This window comes from Trichosurus vulpecula, chromosome 4 (assembly GCF_011100635.1).
Source record: "Trichosurus vulpecula isolate mTriVul1 chromosome 4, mTriVul1.pri, whole genome shotgun sequence".
In the NCBI taxonomy this organism is placed as follows: Eukaryota; Metazoa; Chordata; class Mammalia; order Diprotodontia; family Phalangeridae; genus Trichosurus; species Trichosurus vulpecula.
The window spans coordinates 156,753,834-156,772,545 of NC_050576.1; the positions used below are offsets into that span (position 1 = coordinate 156,753,834).

Sequence of the window (18,712 nt, forward strand, 5' to 3'; positions counted from 1 at the left end):
TCATGTCCATTTTCAGCCACTTCCCCCAAAGCCTCTAGCTTTTTTTTTTCTATAGGGGTTGTCACACCATTTCCCATACCCCAGGCATTTTAAATGTCAGATGTGGAGAAATAAGAAACTTTAGTCCATAATTATCAAGAATAATTAGTTTGAAGAGCAAGTTACCAAGTAGTCTGTTCGTTCCTCAGGGGCAGCCGTCTAATGGTCTCTTGGGAGTTTCTGGTCTCTCCCCTGCTGAACCTCGTGGATTTGTTTCTAAGCCATCTCTGAGTATGATGTATACCTCAGCACCTGGCCAACCTCACCCATTCTGGGTCACTTCTTATTAACACTTTTGGTGTTAAAGAGTGGCATTTTCTAAGCATTTTCTGATCTTAGGAATATGTACCGTGTTTGGGAACCACCGTTTCCCTACTTTCAATTGGCTGACCATAAATATGGATTGAGCTCACCTAGGCCCTCTCTGGTAAGATTTAGAGGAATAGAAGGGAAGTTTCATTCTTACCGCCTACTCTTAATGAGGATTTTGTAGTCTATTTAAGAAGCTAAACACACACACAAAAACAATTAGAAAGATGTTCAAAACAGCGTTTAATTAAAGAATAATGCTGACTTTAAGTACGTTGGGAATTTGAAGAAAGGAATAATTAGAGTGAGTTTTAATATCAGTTAAGATTTCATAGAAGAAGCGGGACTTGTGCTGAATAGGAAGTTGGTTTAAGAGCGACAGAGGACCTTCTAGATTGAGGAGGACAGTGTAAACAGGACCGGAAATGGAAATGAGCAGTTTTCTTCATCTGCATAATGGGAATAATAAATTTCTCCAACTTTCTTCATAGGGATTGCTATGACAAAAGTCCTTTGTAAGCCTTTAGGTGCCAGAAATACAAGTATTAATCATTATCATTATATGCATGGTCATTCACAGCTGGAAGGGCCACTTCAGAGATGTTTTATAAAGCCCAGCTCATACCTGAAATAGGAATTCACATCTATTACATCTCCAAGCAGTTAGCCAGGTTCTGTTTGAAGACCTCCAACAACGGGAAGCTCATTATCTCCAGAGGAAGCCAGTTCCATTACCGGACAACTCTCATTTGTTACTTCTTTTCAACTGATATCTACCTCCCCGTGCCTTCCCCTAATTTCACTCCCCAGCCCACAGGTCTTAATTCTTTCCTCAGGGGCCAAATAGACTAAGTCATTTCCTTCTTCCCCATTGCAGTTGGTGATCACAGCCTTCCTAAGCCTTTTTATCTCTGGGTTAAACATTCCCACTTTGCTCACCCAATCCTTGGATGAGATGACATCATGTCTAGTCCCCTCTGGTCTCCCTTCTCTGACTATACTCCATCTTGTCAGTGTTCTTTCTACCATGTGGTACTCAAGGGTGAACATTGGACATAGTCCTGCTAATCTAGTGTGATGGCTCAGAAGATAATGGCCTCATCACCGCCATCATTCTGGAAACCATGTACCTGTTAATGTTGCCTTCAATACAGTAACCTACCAGGCTGCCCTATAACACTGCTCACTCACATTGAGCTTGTAGACTGTCCATTAAAACTCCCATAGCCTTTCCACATATAATGCTGTCTAGCCACGTCTCCTACTTCCTGTCCTTGGATAATTTATTTTTCTTAAGTACAGGGTTTGACGTTTAATAAAGATAAAAATGATCTCATTAGTTCTTGCCTGTCAAGATTATTTGGATCCTGATTCTGTTTGTTGTCTAACATATTTATAATAATAATACATAATATAAATTATATAATATATTATAATAATATGTTATATAATATATTATAATGATATATATTATATAATATATAATAAGATATAATATAAAATAATTATATAATATATAGTATAATATAAAATAATTATATAATATTATATATTATATAATATAATAATAAATCCACATAAATTATAGTATTATCCCCATTTTGCAGATGAGAAGGGGGAGGCTCCGAGATTAAGCATGGTTACACACCATGTTAAGTGTTGAAGCTGGCACTCAAACTTGAATCTTCTTACTCTAGGTTCAGTGTTCTTTCTGCTAGTTTAGCTATCCTTTATGGCTTTGTGCGAGCTGCAGATTTGATGAACACACCACCTACGCTTTCATCCAAATCATTGACGAAAATATCCAATAAAACTTTAGGGACAGTTCCCTAGAGACCACCTCAGGTTGACATGTATCAATTGATAAACCCTTCAATTTACATCTAATTCACTTTCACTGAAATATGTACCCTTGAATAAAGGCCATAGGCATCATTGAGAGGGGTCAGGGTCAGGATGCCAGTAAGGGAACAGCCGAGTTTTCAACTGTTCTGAATAATGGGGCATTGTTATATTCCGCTCTCTGGAGGCTCCATATTGGTGACTGCTTCTGTTTTCCACAATTGTGAGAAATAACAGAAGGATACTGACCCAGTGGTGGATTCATGGGCCTTTGTCCTAGAATAAGATCTTAGAGACAGAAAGTATCTTAGAGATCATCTAATCCACCCTCATCTTGGAGAGTGGGAGGAGGAAACCGAGCTCTATGAATTTCCAAAGGTTACACAGTCAGTCAGTGGCCAAATGAGGAGAAAGCTATCTCGGTATGAGGGAAAGAACATTAGACCAGTAGCCAGGAGACTTTAGTTCTGCTTCTAGCCCTGGCCCTGCTACCGACTGACTGTGTGACCTGCTTAGACCAATATGCTATTCTTATCCCAAGTAGTTCAAAGAGATTACCTCATAGGAGATAAAATACTTACTTATCATTTAACAAAAATTCACTCTGTCAATGTCCTATAAATTCTGGGAACCAAGCTTCTATCTGCCATATTTACCATGAACACTTTTCACTATTCAGTTGCTTTACTCTCTATTTTAGATTTATTATTATATATAAATTAAATATACATATATAATTTTACATAATACAAATACAATAAAATAACAGATAATTTAATTTATATATCTTTACCTGTATGTGTATACACACAAATATTTTTGTTGTTGAGTCGTTTCAGTCATGTATGACTCTTCGTATGACCCCATTTTGGGGTTTTCTTGGCAGTGATATTGGAGTGGTTTGCCATTTCCTTCTCTAGCTCATTTTACAGATGAGGAAACTGAAGCAAACAGGGTTAAGTGACTTACCCAGAGTCACCCAGCTAGTAAGTATCTGAGGCCAGATTGGAACTCAGGAAGATGGGTCTTCCTGATTGTAAGCATATATGTGTGTATGTATAGAGGTATATGTATATATACACGTGTGTGTGTGTTTGTATATATCTAAATCTATATACACACAAACACACACACATATGTGTATGTGTATAAAAACCATTAACTTTGTCACTAGTGATTTTTTCCCATTGCAAGGCGAGGCATCTACTTCTTGAAACACTCTATAGCATTGTCAAAGTGGCCAAGTGATAAAATAGGATAACCACTTAGAAAACGCTCTTGAATTTGGCTAGAAGGGAGGTCATTAGTGACTTCTAAGGGACGACTTTCAGCAGATCACTGGTAAAGTGAAAGGTGAGGTGGAGGCCCAGTTCATTGAGTTGAGAAGGCAGCAGGAAGAGTGCATTTCTCTTTCTCTATCCGCCTATGTCTTTCTTAGTCTTTGTCTGTTATTTATTTCTGTCTCACACTGTGCCTTTGTTTTTCTCTACCTGAAAGGATATGGAACGAAGGCATCAGGATAAGCTAAAGATGCAGGCCGAGATCAAGCGCATCAATGATGAAAACCAGAAGCGAAAGGAGGAATTGCTGGCCCAGGAGAAGCTCGCAGACCAGCTGGTGATGGAGTTCACCAAGAAGAAAATGGTGAGGGGACAGAAACAAGAAGAGTTAGAGCTAAGGGAAGGCTCGAAAGTAGGGATGGGTGAGTTGTGTGAAGGGGATGATAAGTAGGTTTTCTTATCTGGAATTAAGGGTGCACAGCAGACAATATTAAGACATAGAGGTGGTGAAAAGATGGTGTTGGAGGGGGTATGATTGATGGGAGTGGCTTGTAACTTTTTACCTGGAACAGTTATGGCAGTCCTGTGTCAGGAGGGCAAGTTAGCAGAAGCACCAAGAAGCCTCCAAATAGGAGGTAGCCACCTCTTGATTCTGTAGGAATCAATTTTGTAGAGAGGACCTTAGTTCTTCAGTCCATTTTGGATGGTCCATTTGCTTCTTAACAAAGAATGGCAAGGAAAATAGAGTATTGGAGAAAATCAGATTAGTTGGTCACTCTCTTGCTGTCTTTGTTAATATCTTGAATGAGGAGATTAAATTGGGAGGAGATGAGGGAGTCAGTGATTGAGACTTCTGATGTAAATGAATTTTTTAACTTTTCTTCTGAGAGTATAGCACTTGGAGACATCTCCTTTCACATATGAGATCCCTGAAAAGGTACCCCAGGTTTAGAGAACTCTATGGTCAACATTCATTCAAAACTATACTTCATGAAACCCCCATGAATGTGTTTATACTTTACTGTCTACTGCTATATGACTTAGGATCAGAAAATTCCTTGTGAGTTCTGTTTAACTACCATGAGCATTCTGGGCCCCGCTTCCCCTCAACACCTTTTGAGAATTCTGTCCCCAGAAAATCCACAGGAATTGTATTGAAGCTAGGGCAATGAAACCCATCTTCCTTCTAAGGTCCTTTCAAGAGTAGCATGCAAATCAGTTTGAGTAAAAACAAAAACCAGGATGGCAGAACTATCACCTTTCACCTTATTGGTTCACATTTATGTCTTTATGATGTCAATCTTCCATTTAAAAAAACCTGAATTTTTTTCTGTTTTCTGGTCATCATACGACCTCACTACCTTCTTATATGAGTTTAATTTATCTGGACTCTCTGTATTTCTCAAGTGTGGTCCTTGCAACAGACTGGGTCTGCTTTTTGAGGGTCAGCCTAGCTGAGTATGGGGCAGATCATCACCAGAAGACTTGCCACTTGATAAAGAATGTTTTGGCCATGACAACCGTGAAACAAACAAAAAAACAAAACCCCAGAGAGCAACCCTCAATTTTGTGCTGCCTCCTTCTGCCCCACAGTGACTACAGCAGCAGGGTGGAAAAGCAGGCAGAGGGTACAAAGAGTCACACAAGTTTTAGGTCATCTATAAACTTTACTTTGGCTATTGATACTTTATAGGTGAGGTCCTGGTTCAGTGACTTGCAAATGGATCATACTACTGGAGGATCTCGAAATACTTGCTAAAACAAAACCGAAAGAAAGAAGGAAGCTGCAGATAATGGAATGGATGCCTCCGTATTCTCCTTGGAGAGGCAAATAAAGGAGTCACTGTCACCAGTTTTATCACACACTGAAAGGCAGCAAGAAAAATTCCATAGAATATTTGGTCATCTTGTATTGCGAAATTCGTCATAAACAGTGGCAAAGAGACCTCCATAAAAATAATTTCTCTTTCTGCCAGCGTCTTTTGCATAGGATGAAAGGCTAGAGAAATTCTACCAATAACTAAACAACATACTCCCACTAAATTAACCTATTCTTGATGTTGGGTGACTTTAGTGCAGAGGTAAGATTACATAATGATGGTAAGAAATATATTTGAAAATATGAATCAAGAATAACAATTGAGAGAGACCAAAGATTTGTAGCCTACAAAGAAGCCCCACCTCTTTATGTCGGGAATACTTTCTTCATGAAAAGAATCATCAGTAGGCAATGGGCAATGGAGAATACTGAAGAACATCAAGAAAAGAAAAATGATTATGTTCTAACTGATAGGAAATGGCGTTACTCATGTGAGAGTCATTTTTTAACCCAATATTCATGTATAGACTTCTGATTTATTAGAGCAAAGATAAAAGACAATGCAAGCATAGAAAAGAAGGAAGAAAAGTTAGAAAAAGATATGGTGTGCAATTGAAACAGCTCAATCCTTACCTATTCAGATTTACTGTCCAGCTATTAAATTTTCATACCCCAGGAAATGGTGAGTAGAAAGGACAAAGACACAGACTATAATACTTTTCCTACAATTAATTCTAATTCCTTCCCTCTGTTGAGTATTTCCAACTTAACCTGGATATAGCTTGTTTCTTCAAAGCTGTTTACGAGTTGTCTCCTCCGTTAGATGATGAGGTCCTTGAGGGCACAGATTGTCTTGCGTTTCTTTATGTGCCCCATGCTTAGCACAGTGCCTGGCACATAGTAAATGTTTAAATGTGAATGGATCAATTGATTAAGATGTCTAATCCATGTAAATCAACTGCTATAACAAGGGGACCAAAAGAGCCTAAAAAGCAGCTTATTCAACAAACACAACTTATTTGCTCAGTAAAGAAGGAAGGCAGCCAAAGGCAACATTGGTTTAGGATATAAACATATTTGTACAATGTTACAAAGAAGAAAGATGGAAGATTATGAGCAGTCACCTCTCAAAACTGAGAAAAACCATAAAGGGCAAAATCGGTTCAAAGAAAACTTGCCAAAAGATTCAGGTAAGCAACGTCATCTTGAGGACGTATAAAGAGGAAAAGGAAGAGTGTGACAAACAGAAGAAAGAAGGAAAAGATTTGTAAAGATTTTTAGAACCACCTTCTTTATGTCATTAAGGACGGGATAATCACCACGCTTGGACTCAGAATCACAGCCCGTGATGTGCTTGTGAAGAATCTAGAAATGGCATCGAAGAGAAGAAAGGTGGAAAAACCTGCTGTATGAGACCAAGCATACATAGAAGAGGCCTGTGCTGGAGGCAACACTGTATAAAGGTGTTGAAGGATCAGATTTACAAGGTATTTCAATGAAGAGAAGATACCACAGATGTGGGGGGAAAATCTCAGATCTTAATACTTGAAAAAAGGAGACTAAGAAAACACCAACAACTACTGAACAATATGCCGACTTTTCCTATTACACCTACTTTTTTATGTGAAATTTTTATGGGAGACGTGTACACACATGATGAGGGTAGGTAACAGGAAGCCTTTTGTAAGTCCAGTATCCACAGGAGACCACCCATTCTGCCATCACACAATTGATGTAAAGAATAAAAGGTCCTGCTGGACTTTAAAAATTTTGATTTGGTAGAGAAAATGCCCCCTTCAAGGTTTTCTTCTAACAAACTTTCTCTCTTCTGTACTTTAGGATCCATTAAGAGCTACAGCAGCATACATAACCTTGTTCAATGATCCTGTAATCATAAATATTACGTGAGGCATTACAGGGAGACACATGCTTATCTATATCTGTAGTCTGTCTGTACAGTCTGTCTGTAGACTCTACTGTCTGTTTGTAGACTCTGCTGTCTGTTTGTAGACTCTTTGTACAGTCTGTGTCTTTGTTCCCTCCACTATGCCTTTGAACTCTCTTGGACTGTGGGCTCCTGCCATAACTATCACTGGTACTGTTGACAGGCTTAACTATTTAAATTCTCCAGGGGCCTGACCAATTTTTTTCTTTTCCATTGGCCAGGCTTCCATTAATTCCATCATAGCAATGTTCTGTTTCTTAAGGAGTCACAAAGTGTTAACACATTGACATCTTGTCATCTATGATTTCATCTCATAGACTATATCAACTGAGCTGGGGTTTGGGGAGCCTTTTCACCCTTCTCCCTACTCCTTACATGTACAAATGGATGACAAGTTGGACCCAGAAATAAAGAGGAAGGGGACAGAGGACTACGTTCAGCAAGACTGAAAAGCTGCTTTAATGACCCCAGATTTCTTCCTGAAACAAGTGCCCATCTGCACTTGGCTGCAAATTATAGAATGTCACTATCTCTGAAAGAATTAAAAATGAGTATCAGCAGGGGGCAATGGAGAGGCATAATGGTGGGTTTGAACAGGCTGCAAAGCATAACAAACAAGGACCTTCAAAGGTGACCTGGAGTAGGGGAGAGGAACCAGACCTGGAATGCCATTGCTACAGGGAGTTCTCCGAAGTGAGGGGTCTCTTTTCTATCAACTTGCCCAGGATCACCCAGTGAGTATGTGTCAGAGAGGAGGCTTCCTGGTGCCGAGGGTGGCTCTCTATGTACCACACCACACTGCTTCTCTAGTCGAGGATATAAGGCTTAAGGGTATCACCAGGAGAATTTAGGGTTGAAAACAGAAGATGGGCTGCCAGTGTGGTGAGAGTATGGTAGATGTGTGGTAGGTAGCATCATGAAGTCAGCAGAAAGTGAGGAAGCCTGCCCCTCCCATTCTCACTGGATTTCCTCCCCCCCTTCCCTTCCATGATGAACTTCTGGCAGAACATGGACGGGCAGACACGAATAAATTGTGGGCTGTATCACTGAAGGGAATGCCCACATAGAGGAGATCTCAGATCATTTTGAATACTGCCTCTCTATCCCCCACTGGCCTCTGTAAGTGAGAGCCAATGGTGTGTCACTTTTCCATACAGCTTCATCTTAAGTGAGATCATAGGATTTAGTGCTGGAGGGTGTCTTAGGATTATTTAGTCCAACACCCTCATTGACAGATGAGGAAACTGAGGTCCACATTGGTGAAGTGATTTGACTAAGTTGACACAGGTAAGAGCAGAGAAAGAATTTGAACCTGGGTTTTCTGGTGCCAAATCCAGGAATTTCCCCCATATCACAATGCTTATGCAAGGCATAGACTTCCTAATCCCTTCAACAACTATCCCCTCCCCCTAAAAAAACCTCACCACCCTTCCATCACCATAGAAACATGCCCTATGTGTTGAATTTTGTATTAGGTGCTATGAAAAAGTAAAAGATTCAGAGAACATAGAGCTCTCATAAAGAGCGCATAAAACATGGTCAAGACACTCTCAAAGAAACATAAAGGAATACAGATTAATCTAACTTAATATGATATATTAAAATTCAGAAGAATTCTAAAGGAACAGGGAATGAATGAGTGGAAACCATCAGGACAGAGATCAGCCCAGTAAGGCTCCACAGGGATGAATTGTGAGCAAGACTTGGAAGGAAGAGAGGGAGGGAAGGACATGTGTTTGTGGAGGGTGCCCAAGGTCTGTGCTTGTTGCAAAGTCCTTTGAGGGAGAAAAACCATGTGCTGTGTATACTTCTTTATATTCTGATAGTACCTAGCACAGCACTAAGTTTGTGGTAAATATTGTTATTGTTGTGTCTGACTCTTTGTGACCCCATTCGTGGTTGCTTGGCAAAGATACTGGAGTGGTTTGGCACTTCCTTCTCCAGCTTATTTTACATGTTGAGGAAACTGAGGCAAATGAGGTTAAGTGACTTGCCCAGGGTCAAACAGCTAGCAAGTGTCTGAGGCTGGATTTGAACTCAGGAAGATGAGTCTTCTTGCTCAGGCCTGGTACTCTATCCTGCGCTATGTAAATATTGAAGGAATGCTTTTTTAAGATAGCTCAGGGGTGGAAATGTTTGACCCGTGTAGAGAGGTGGGAAGGATGCTTGAGCTAATAGACGTGCTTGCCTGAAAGTACCTGAGACTTGTAGGTGGGGAGCTGGAGAGGAGTAGAAACACTTGGTAAGGAGACTTTGAAGTTATATTGAGCCTGGGTTTGATGGCATTGGGTAACAAGATGCTGATTCAGATCTTATTTAAGGAAGAGAAGGTGGAACACACACGAAGAAGACCATAGCAAGATTAGCCCCCATTCATGTGATGATGCCTTACAGTTTGAAGAAGTGCTTTCTTCACAGTGACACTCTAAGGTGGGTCGTACTCAGCCACTTACTAACTTCCTCCTGCTACCCCTTCCTACCTTCCCAGTCTTCTTATGCCTTGCACTCCGCAGTCCAATGTCACTGGCCTCCGTTCTGTTCCTCCAACTAGACACTCCATTTCCTGACTCAGGGCTGTCCGTGAGCTCTGTCTCTCCTCCTCCCAATGTCCCTGGCTTCCTTCAAGTCTCAGCTACAATCCTGCCTTCTACAGGAAGTCTTTCCCAGTCTCCCTTAATATCAGTGCCTTTTGTGGATTATCCCCGATTTATCTAATGTAACTCGTTTGCATGTTAGATTGTGAGCCCCTCCGTTAGATTGTGAGCACCTTGAGAACAGGGACTGCCTTGTACAACTTTCTTTGTATTTCCAATGTTCAGCCCAGGGCCTGACACATGGGACGTGCTTAATATACTTGTGGACTGACTGACTGACCAACCAGCTGCGTGAGCCTTTTTCTGCCTCGGTTCCTCATCTGTACAGTGGGGATGACAAGAGCACCTGCCTCCCGGGGTTGTTGTGAGGGTCAAATGGGATAGTAATTGTTGAGTACCCTGTGGGTGCTGTATAAATGCTGGCTATTATTACTGTGGTGGTTCTAATTTCACAGATGAGGACCTCGAGCATCAGAGAGCTTAAATTATTGGCCCGAAGTCACGGAGCTAACGTGTAGCAGAGTTTAGACTTGAATCCAGGCCTTCTAAGTCTAAGTACAGGGATCTTTCCATGACCTCTCATTGCCTTGGATTCTTGTTACTATGTTTAAAAAAGATGGGGGAACAGGCGGAATTGGGGAAGAGGTTGAAGGTGCGTAGACCGGCAAAGCAATTATTTTTACAGACACACACATATTCTTTGTGTCTCACAGGAAGACACACATCCACATACATAAAACAGCTATAAAATAATATACGAGAGAAATACAGTGAAAGAGTTAAAATGTTATTTTAGGTGGGAGGAGTGTCTGTGCAAAGAGGAGCTTATGAAAAATCTCATAGATACAGTGGAAGTAAATATTAAATGACATGTCATTTTCTCTGACCTCAGAACACTCTCGACCCTGGCAACTATGGCCTGTACCATCCAAGTCACAACATGACTTCTTTGTTGAGACTGCTAGGGGTCCTTTCAACTGCTACTTATGCCAAAATGAATCAGAGGAGTTGGTCTTAACATTGATGGACACAAGCCCACTCACACTCAAGGCCATTAGAAGGAATGTTCCTGTCACCAAGGTCCTTGTCGCTGTCCAATTGTTCAGTGTCAGACACTGATAATTTTATCAGTGGGAATGGCATTAGTAAAGAGGCACCAATATCTGCTTTGCATTCTGAGAACCATGAGACCCTTCCATCACATGCGGCTGAAACCTTCCATATATGTTGACTCCCCTATTATATGATGTGCGCTCGGTGAGAGCAAGGGTCATCATGTTTTTTCTATCTATATTCCCAGGACTTAGCACAGTGCTTCACAAATGGTAAGCACTTAACAAATGTTTGATTCATTTACTGGGCTATGGACAGGTTAGTTATATTTGGGTGTTTGGCATTAGCTTTATCCAAGCCCTAGAGCACTCCCAGGAACCATTAGTCGTTGATCAGCGCCATTAGTGAACACCAGCTGGGTGCAGAGCCCTAATTAGGTGCTACAGGGAAACAGCAAATTTGGAGGAATTATGACTCCTGCCGTGGTAAGACACAGGTAATATGGACATAAAGATATTCATAGACGTCTGTATAGGGAGAATACAGGGGCTAAGGAAGTTCTCTGCACGGGAGATTGTTCCTTGCTAACCCAAGAGGAGCAGCCCTGGGGAGATGGCTTTGGGGAACAGTTGGCTACTTGTCCACTTTTATAGCATAAGCGCTTAATAAAGACTCTTGTTTTCATTGCTCACATACCTGGCTATTTCTTAGACAAGATGAAACTGCTCCATGGGAAAATTGGGTGATGGGGAAGACAAACCAGCACTTTCTGTGCTTTTTCAGGAATGAAAGAGAAGGCGCCCCTGGAAGAGTGGCCTGATCCACATCTTGGGGGGCATTCATGGCTGTCTGAAAGGCCAGGGTTATAGTACACCTTGTTTCTCATGGTCTTTTCTCTCTTTTAGGCCCGAGAAGCAGAGTTTGAGGCTGAGCAAGAAAGAATCCGAAGGGAAAAAGAAAAGGAGACAGCTCGGCTGAGGGCCATGCAGGAGAAAGCCCAGGACTACCAGGCAGAGCAGGTACCTGCCCCTCCAGGCCACTCCTTGGGCAGCCTATGATGTGGACTTCAGGGAAAGGCCTAACAGAAGACTCCAAAGTTCTCTGTGGACTGGAGCAGTACAGGAGCTAAGCGGGGACTTACCTACGGGGGTAGTGATTGAACAAGAGGTATTTGGGAGATGAATATGGAGATGGAGATGGAGATGGATACGGATATGTACATGCACATGCGTATGTGTATGTATATGTAATGTGTGCATGTACATGTGTATATGTATACACCCATGTATACATATACACATGTACCTATACACACACATACCTTCACATCTCCCTCTGTCTGCATCACACAGCACAATGGTGTCCCTCCCCTGCCCGGCTTGGGTGGGAGACAGGATATACATTGAGAATCGTTTTCTGATGGGGGAATGTCAGCTACTCAGGTCACCAAGGGAGGCTGTAGACCCCTTCATTAATAGTATTTTAAAATAGGAATAACTTCAGGGGTGGGAATAGATAAGGAGACCTTTCAAGCTACCTTCTGATCATTAAATGTGATCTATTCTTTCCTAGAATCTCTTGCTGCTAGAGAAATTCTTTGGGTTTCTCAAGGCAGAAGGTTATGGGAAAACCATAAGCTGGTGATCCCTAAGGGACTGGTGTAGAGGACTGGTTTACCACTTCTTTATTTATGGGGTGAGGGAGTCAGCCCCCATGTTCTTTGAGGAAGCTGGTTCTAGCTGTCCTAGGGAGGCAGAGGATTGTATAGGGAGACCTGTTCCCCCATATACCCTAACCCGCCCTGCCTTCCATACCCCTGGCTTCAGTTGGGTGGGATTAGGAATGTTTTTAGCCCCCCGGTTACCTGGCACAGCACTCACCCTTGTTGAGCTGCCTCTTTCCCTTCTGCCAGGATGCCCTGCGGGCCAAGCGCAATCAGGAAGTGGCAGAACGAGAATGGCGCCGGAAAGAGAAGGAGAATGCCATAAAGAAAGCGGAAACTGAGGCGATGCTGAGACAGAGCCGGCTAGACCAGGTGGCCTTCAAGGAGCACACTCTGGCTGTGCAGGTACAGCGAGATCGAGATGAGTTTGAGAGGATCCTCAGGTAGGTTGGCCTTGGCTTTACCTCTGGGTATAACAAGGGCCGATTAAGTAAACAAACGATGTGGGGGCGGGGGGCAAAAGGGGAATGCAGGAGAGGACTGTGCAGCTGCAGTTAGATAGGGAAATTACTTTAGGAATTGTCTAGTCCAGGGGTGGGGAAACTGTGGCTTTGGGCCTTGAGTGTGGCCCTAGTAAGCGTTTCTTCCTAGCTGTGTGACAGAGTTTCTTCATGGTCAAGAACCTGTGAGAGTTAAAGGAAGTGGAATAATTCACCTAGAAGGAGAGATGGTTGATAAGGGGAAGATGACTTTTCCCAGCAAGAATGCTTCTTTATTTCCACAAAGGAATGAAATTGTAGCAGAGAAAGTTTAAGTCAGACATAAAGAAGGGGCAGCTAGGTGGCACAGTGGATAGAGCACAGGGCCCGGAGTCAGGAAGATTAACTATTGTGACCCTGGGCAAGTCACTTGACCCATTTTGCTTCAGTCCCTCATCTGTAAAATGAGCTGGAGAAAAAAATAGCAAACCATTCCAGTGCCTTTGCCGAGAAACCCCCAAAACGGGGTCATGAAGAGTCAGACAGGACGGAAGTAACTAAACAACAGCAGACATAAAGAAGAACCTCCTGGCCCTTAGGGTTGTAAACATTGATTCAGGGGACCAAGGGGTCATCAGATTTAAAGCTGAATGGTAGCCCAAAGATCATTTATCAAAGCCCTCTTTTCATAGATGAATAAAGTGAGAGGCCCAGGAAGGTAGAATGACCTGGCCGAGGTCTTGCGCCTTTACTAAAATCTGAGTGAAGGTCGGGTACACTCACGCATGAATGGGCATAGAGAAATGACACGAACTCTTCGAAGAGTGTTCTTGGCAGTGCTTTTGTTTTTGGCTCTGAGATTATTCCTGTGGTGAGCTCTGTGTGCGAATTCTCTCCACGATTGCAAACCAGCAAGCCATGTGTAACTTTCGTCTCAAAGCTTTGTCTGGAGGACGAGAGCTTAAATGACTTAGCTGTGGTTACTCAGTATGTATGCGTCAAATATAAAACTTGGATCCACCGTGTCTTTATGCTTCCCAAGATTTGCCCTCTCCCCATCATACTATATTGCCTCTCTTAAATATTTTAAGCATGCTGGTAAGCTTGAAAAGGCTTTGTAAGGCCCACGCCATTTTTTGTGAACCTCCACCCATATTCCCTAAACCTCCCTGACTTACCATGATTACTGCTGTTCCACATCTCCCTGGGCTAAATCATCTTAGCTCCGTTATACGAATAAACAATAAAATGTTTACATCATGTCTGTGTTTCCCCCAGCACCAGGCAAAGTGGATTATGCAAAATTGGCCCTTAATAAATGGTCATCGAATGAATTGAATTAGCGTATGAAGTCGAGAGGGCTAGGTGGACTGGACGTAAGGAGACGCCCAGATTACATCACAGCTTTGAGAGAAGGGGGTCTATGAGTGTGGGTTTCTGAGATGAGTGAAGAGGGCCAGCTGGAGGGTGGCGGTCGACTGAGAGCGAGTGGCCCTCCGGCGGCAGGCTCCGTTTCCCCAGTAGGCCCAATCTCTGCCTTCCCCCAAACCCAAGGGCTCAGAGACAGCAGATCGAGAAGGAACGTTTGGAAGAAGAGAAGAAAGCCCAGGAATGCCTGCTCCACGCAAACGAGTTGCGGCGTCAGGTACGAGAGAATCAGCAGAAGCAGGTGCAGGAGCGGGTGGCCACATTTGAAGAGGGCCGGCGCCTCAAGGAAGAGGCCCAGAAGCGGCGTGAGCGCATCAATGACATCAAGAGGAAGAAGATGGAGGAGCTGAGGTGGGTTTGGGGCTGGGTGTGGAGGCCGTGAAGTGCGGGGAAACGCACAGGGGCCCAGAGTGGGAGGGAAGGACCCCGAAACAGGGAGCTGACGGGGGAAATCCCTTGGCGTGGGATGGAGGTGAGGGCAGAGTCGAGGAGATGGAGAACTGCCCCAGGGTTGCAAAGTGTGTATAGCTAGGGGAGTTACTAAAGGACTGGCGTGTGAGGAAGGGAAAATGGCCTGGGGTGGGCCGGAGGGCGGGGAAAGGTTATGGAGGAGAACTGTCTCAGAGGTGGGAGGAGATGGGAGTCAGAGATATTCCAGAACTTTCTGGAGGGGGAATGGCTTTCTAGATCCCTCCTAGGAGGGGATTTGGAAGCCTGCATGTGACACACAAATCTCCTGCCTCCATGCTTTTGTCCTGGCTGTGTAGGACAGGACATCTTTCCGACTATCCCCCTGCTGCTGGTGCCTTTCCCTCCGAGATTCCCTTCCGTCTTTCCTGTATGTGTCATATGTATTTCCATGTTGAGTCCCCCATTAGAGTCCTTCAGAGCAAGAGTATTTTTCTGCCTTTCTTTGTATCTCCGTGATGTAGCACAGTGCCCGGCACATAGCGCACCATCGGTGCTTGTTGGTGGATTGGCTGACCTTTTCCCGAGCCCCATCTTTTACATGCTGTGTGCCCCTAACCCTACTTCCTGCCATCCGTGGCTCCTTGTTGTCTGCCCTTTCCCTGACCCTCCTCGGCTTTCTCTCTGCAGAGCCACGGGCCTCCCGGAGAAGTACTGCATCGAGGCAGAGAGAAAAGGCAATATTCTGCCAGCCACCTCAGTGAGCTGAGTGAAGGAGCTTCAAATGGACTTTTTTCTAGGCCCCCACGAGGGGCTACCTGTGACTTTTGCCCCTTGGTTTTCACTATTGCTGCTGACCCAGAGAGTTTACAAATAGAGATTGGATTTACTATACTTCTGTTCAGATTTGTGCCCGACTTTCTCTCAGTGGGGCTGAGGCCTGAAGTTGTTCCATATCCATCATGGAAGTGCTGAGATGGGCAAAGTAGGTCCTAGGGAGGTAGAAGAGTGTGGTGGTAAGGGGATGTTTCTCTGTGTCTTCTTTCCCCTCCCACACATAAGCCCCAGATGTCTTTTCTTTTTTTCTGTGTCCCCATAAGAGGAAAAAGATAGCGCCTCATGGGCAACTGGGCTGCAGAGTGCTGGGTGGCACTGGGTATGGGTGAGTCAGCAGGAGAGGGGGCCAGCCCCGTGCCCTGACACAGCTTTGATTCCCCTGGGACCTCATCAGCAGGGCCTCCCCCAGCAGGATGCTCCCCACTGTGAGGTTCTCTGCTCACTGCTGCGGCTGAGATGGAAATGCTGCGTGAGAGAGGACGAGGGGAAGAGGGCTGGGGAGGAGGGGCCTTGGCCCGAGGCGGGGCTGGCCCTTTGTACACACCCATCAATCAGACTGCATCTGTGATCTGCCATGGTTGGGGATGAATCCTGACTCCTGTTCCCTCAGCCCTCCCCGGCCAAGCCCTTTCAACTTCAGGCAATACCACAACACAGACATCGCCTCCGCCTGCCTGCCCCCCATAACAGGGCACACCCAGAGCCCCAGTGCTCCTCACTCCACCCCGCCCCATCCCCCCTCACCCAAACAGTTCCCTTCACCTCATTCGCCCGCTTCCATTCTCCTTACCTTAGTCCGCATCCAGTTCACCCCGATAAACCTCAGCCCATTGATCTGCCTTTCGTCCCTCACTCTGCTCTGGTTTACTCTTAATCTGAGCCACTCTTACCTTGCCTTTCAACCCTTTCTCGGTCCATTTTCTTTGACTCAAAGATGTGTTTAATATCACTGTCTCTCAATGTCAGTATTAATATTAACATCAGTACCTCCCCCCCAGACCCATCTCCCCGCCCCTTGATCACAAGTATATTGTGAAGACCCGGGCTAGAGTCACTGGCCTGACTCTTCTCCCTTGGAAGAAGAGGAATTAATTGTGGAGGGGCCCCTCCCTGGGATGTCGTCTTCCCCCCTCCCGGCAACCCAGTGAAGTCCCATTCCCAGGTTTGGGGCCCAGCCTTGCCTCCCCGATGGGCCCTGCAGCCATCAAGGTGGAGGGCAGCTGCCGGGTGCGTCCTAGGTGTTTACAATGCCAGGTTATGAGGGCCTTGGGCAAGAGTCCCCTTTTCATGGGGCCCAGAAAGAGTCAGCAAGCTGCTTCCCGTGCTTCCACTTCCTCAGGCACAGTACAGGGGCTCCTCTAGGCACCTTCTCCACCCCAGGCTTGGCCCTGCCTGGGCTTCTGGGAAGAAGGCAGAACCATCAATCTGTCCTCACCCTTTTCACGTTGACTCCTTCCTCCCAAGCTCTCTCTCTTACCTTTCCCTGGGGGTTCTTTTGGCATCTCCTTCCATCGTTGGCATCCTGGTATCACTCTGAGGATTAGCCAAATGCACAGTAGCTGGTGCCTGTATTACTCCAGCCTGGGGGAGCTCTGCCCTCACTCTACCGAGGGGATCCAGAGACCTTGTGCTCAGGCTCAGCTTAACCCCCAGTCTATTCATCTTGGGAACGGGATGGAAGCCAGTGGGGCAGGAAGTCCATCCCTACTGTATGTAGAACCTTCTAGAGGAGTCTTGAAGTCATGGAGAGGAATAGTCCCAACTTGGGAACTTGTAAGAAGCAGAATTGGATCAAGTCCAGTTTCTGCTCCAGACTCCAGGGGTTCCTTCCATCTTCCTCCCCCCACCCCCACCAAAGCCTACCCCTAATTTTGAAAGGATTCTCCTCCTCACAACTAGAGTTACGCCCATGCTCACCCCGCCACCATTTTCCAGGGAGATGGTGAGGGATAAGGGAGAAGATGAGGAAAGTTTTTCTCAGGATCCTAGACCAAGATATGGATAGGGATATGACCCAAGGCTAACAAAGAGGAAACTGGAAAAGGAGGGCAAAAAGCATTTATTAAGCATTTGGTATGGGCCAAGTGCTACACAAATATCTTATTCAACCCTCACAATCCCAAGAGGTCCCCATTTTACAGTTGAGGAAAATGAGGCAGAGGTCTAGTGACTTGTCCAAGGTCACGCAGCTAACATATATCTGAAGCTGGGTTTGAACGAAAGTCTTCCTGACACCAGGTGCAGCACTGTGCCCTCTAGCTGCTTCTAGGGGAGCAGAGGGGGAGAACAGGAAGGATTTATGAGAATGGATATCACACATGGGAATTTGTAAAGTGCCTTCCTCCCAACAACCCTGAGGTAAAGGAGGTAAGAACCTTGGTTTTTACATTTTGGTATCTGTCATATTAGAACTAGAAGGGTTCTTAGAAATAATTACAAATAATCTATAAAGATAAGTAATCTGAGGCCTAGACAAGGAATATGACTCAACCAAGGTCATAAGGCCTTGTTTCAGAGCATCAGAGTGTCAGAACTTGGACTAGAAACCAGGTATCTTCACTTTTTCCTCCTCATATTTTTTGAGTGCCTACTTTGCAGAAGGCACTGTGACAGAAGCTCAAGATGTATACCATGTTGTCCCTAGCCTCCCGGGATTTACAGTCTAGTTGGAACATAGGCATAAAAGGAGAAATGTTAATCCAAGGCAGCGTATGTCACCCATATGTTGGAGGCATCCAAGCATAAGGAGCCTGCGTTACATTTATATGGGGGTTTAGTACCTCAAGACCTGCTCAGAAACTTGAAAAATACAACCGTCTAGGCAGTTCATCACTTGGAGCCATTCTCAGGGGGTCTTAACCTTTTGTGTGTCCTGAAGCGCTTTGGCAATCTGGTGAAGCCTACAGATAATGTTTTTAAATGCACAGAATAAAATACATAGGATCACAGAGGAAACTGATTATATTGAAATATACTTAAAATATGTATATTCTAAAAATTCACAGATCCCAGGTCA

At 44.4% G+C, this 18,712-nt stretch overlaps 1 protein-coding gene across 1 annotated transcript in view; it reads left to right on the forward strand.

The window, feature by feature from the left end:
• Window positions 1-15,628, forward strand: part of CFAP45 (cilia and flagella associated protein 45) — a 36,936-nt gene extending 21,308 nt beyond the window's left edge. Inside the window, exons 8-12 of the mRNA XM_036755559.1 lie at window positions 3,688-3,834; window positions 11,787-11,900; window positions 12,794-12,987; window positions 14,578-14,802; window positions 15,550-15,628. Of these exons, the coding sequence (XP_036611454.1) occupies window positions 3,688-3,834; window positions 11,787-11,900; window positions 12,794-12,987; window positions 14,578-14,802; window positions 15,550-15,628 (759 nt within the window). The remainder of the gene's footprint in view (window positions 1-3,687; window positions 3,835-11,786; window positions 11,901-12,793; window positions 12,988-14,577; window positions 14,803-15,549) is intronic.
• The last annotated feature ends 3,084 nt before the right edge of the window (window positions 15,629-18,712 follow it).